We start from the raw sequence: 2,032 nt of genomic DNA, 5'->3' as shown, positions 1-2,032 counted from the left end.
CTTTTTATAGCCTCCCTCATTCCAGTCTCGCTCGCTCGCTTGCTTTTTCTCCATCTCTCTGCTTCTATTTGGGAGCTCCTTTTTGCATTTACTGTCGCTGCATTCCTCCATAGCTAGGCTTGTCTGTCTGCCACACTCCCTGTAAATCTCACCCCGTCTGACAACTGTGGTCGAGGAGATCAGATCGGTCGGACTCGGCGCACAATGCTGAGGCCTGCGGACCGGCCCTGGTCTCTGGACCCGGGTCAAAACCGCCGGCTGACCGCAGGCGGCCCACACTAAGTGTATGGATCCGCACAGGAAACACAAACATTTAGATGCGCTTGCATTGCAAACATAACATGTGCATTTCCAGTGATTGGTGACTTGAGCGGGTAAAACTCACAATCGATGCTTTAGGCAAATGCTTTAGGTAGATGTCATCTGCTCATAGACAAAAACAGGGATTAGCAAATTAAAGCACATTGCTGTTAGGTGTTATGTTTTTACAGTAAAAGGTTTTATTTTGATTATAGCATTCAGATCAGAGTTCAGTTTTGGCTTCAGGTTGGCCCGCTTCTTTTGTTTCCTGTAAAACAAGGTGGGGCAGATAAGATGCAACATGGTGTTGTTGAGTGACAGTCATGATAGTACATTTGAACCATAGAGCATTTGACAACATGATTAGTCAAACATTACTGCAGGCACGTCAGCATCACAGTCATGCATGGCTAAACACATGCATGGTTCCCATTTCACAGAGAAGCAAAATGACCCCACCCTCACACTATCACACCAAAGGACTACTCACCCATCACTCAGTTTGTAAAAAGGTTGATAGCTTGCTTACATAATCTCTTTTGCATTATACGTTTTTTGATAGCCAATCACAACTTCTATCTTGTGTAGAGATTCACAGGCCGCAGCCTGTCAGGTTCTATGTCTCACCTGGAGTTCTCCGTCCAGGAAGGACTGGCAGAATGCCCGCACGGCATCTTTGGTGATGTCCCCCTTGGGCATGAGCCACTTCTTATCCAGGTCGCTGTCGTAGAGGCCCAAGCGAGGCAGGTCACGTGACGTCAGGCCAAAGTAGCCCAGGGAGCGTTCGTTGCCCTTCACTGCCCCGTTCACCAGGACAAAGAGGAACTGACCAGCAGATTTGGAGTGAGAGAGAGAGAGAGACAGAGAGTATGTGAGAGAAGGAGAGAGAGAGAAAGTGTGAGTGAGAGAGAGAGAGACTTGTAAAGGCCTTTCTCTATGAAAAAGGGAAGTTCACAGCTACCGGAATATGTAACACTTTTTAGTTTGCCACACTTCTACTTTTTTGAGTTTATGCAACTTGCAACCATGGAAACACACTCAAGTGTAAGACTTCCAGCCCACTAGTTTTCCTGAATTTTCGCCGAGTGACAAAACAGGCTTTTATTCTCCCTTCACAAGTCAAGATGACTTGAAAGAAGAAAAGCAGTGTGGTGCAGACAGTGGTCACCGAATACTTTGAAGAAAGTTTTTCACAGCCCATGAAAGCACTGAAGCCTGTCTCCTTCCTGGTGCACTCTGGTCTCCCTTATACGGTTATGTCCAACTAAAGGAAACAGAAATTATTGATCTTGACTGACCCTGGGGCAGAGTAGGGCCTCACATGGGCCAGAGGCGGCCCACCTCTGGGTTAGGAGTCTTACGGAAGAGTAGAGAAGTCACTGACAAATAACAGGCAGAGGCGCCATACTGTATGTCATTCTCGACACACTGTTCGTCGGGGCTTTTCATGTTGAGAAATGTGTGGGGTTGGAGTGTGATCAATCAGATTACAAGGAGAGAGCTGGATTAGCTGAAGTTCAATTGATATAACAAGTGTTAGCGCTTTCCAGACAGGAATTACAACATTTCTGGAATGTTCCATTAAAAAAAAAAAAAACCTTCCTAAAAAACATTACTTAGTCAACATGCCGGCATTCTACCAGGGAGATTTTTCTGACCCAAACCAGGCCATCGCCCTGGGCTAACCCAGAATCCAGGCCAAGCTCCTTAACACCAGCAGCTCACAGACCTT

At 46.5% G+C, this 2,032-nt stretch overlaps 1 protein-coding gene across 1 annotated transcript in view; it reads right to left on the bottom strand.

Annotated features, from left to right (window-relative positions):
* Positions 1-480: 480 nt before the first annotated feature.
* Positions 481-2,032, bottom strand: part of LOC125298346 (endoplasmic reticulum resident protein 27) — a 4,462-nt gene continuing 2,910 nt past the window's right edge. Inside the window, exons 5-7 of the mRNA XM_048249049.1 lie at positions 2,030-2,032; positions 928-1,125; positions 481-568 (exon numbers count right to left, since the gene is read on the bottom strand). The exon at positions 2,030-2,032 is cut by the window's right edge and continues 123 nt beyond it. Coding sequence (XP_048105006.1) covers positions 524-568; positions 928-1,125; positions 2,030-2,032 — 246 coding nt within the window. The 3' untranslated portion in view covers positions 481-523. The remainder of the gene's footprint in view (positions 569-927; positions 1,126-2,029) is intronic.

This window comes from Alosa alosa, chromosome 7 (assembly GCF_017589495.1).
Source record: "Alosa alosa isolate M-15738 ecotype Scorff River chromosome 7, AALO_Geno_1.1, whole genome shotgun sequence".
Taxonomy (NCBI): domain Eukaryota; kingdom Metazoa; phylum Chordata; class Actinopteri; order Clupeiformes; family Clupeidae; genus Alosa; species Alosa alosa.
Note: the sequence above shows the minus strand (reverse complement) of the source record. Positions and strands in the feature narration are given on the sequence as shown.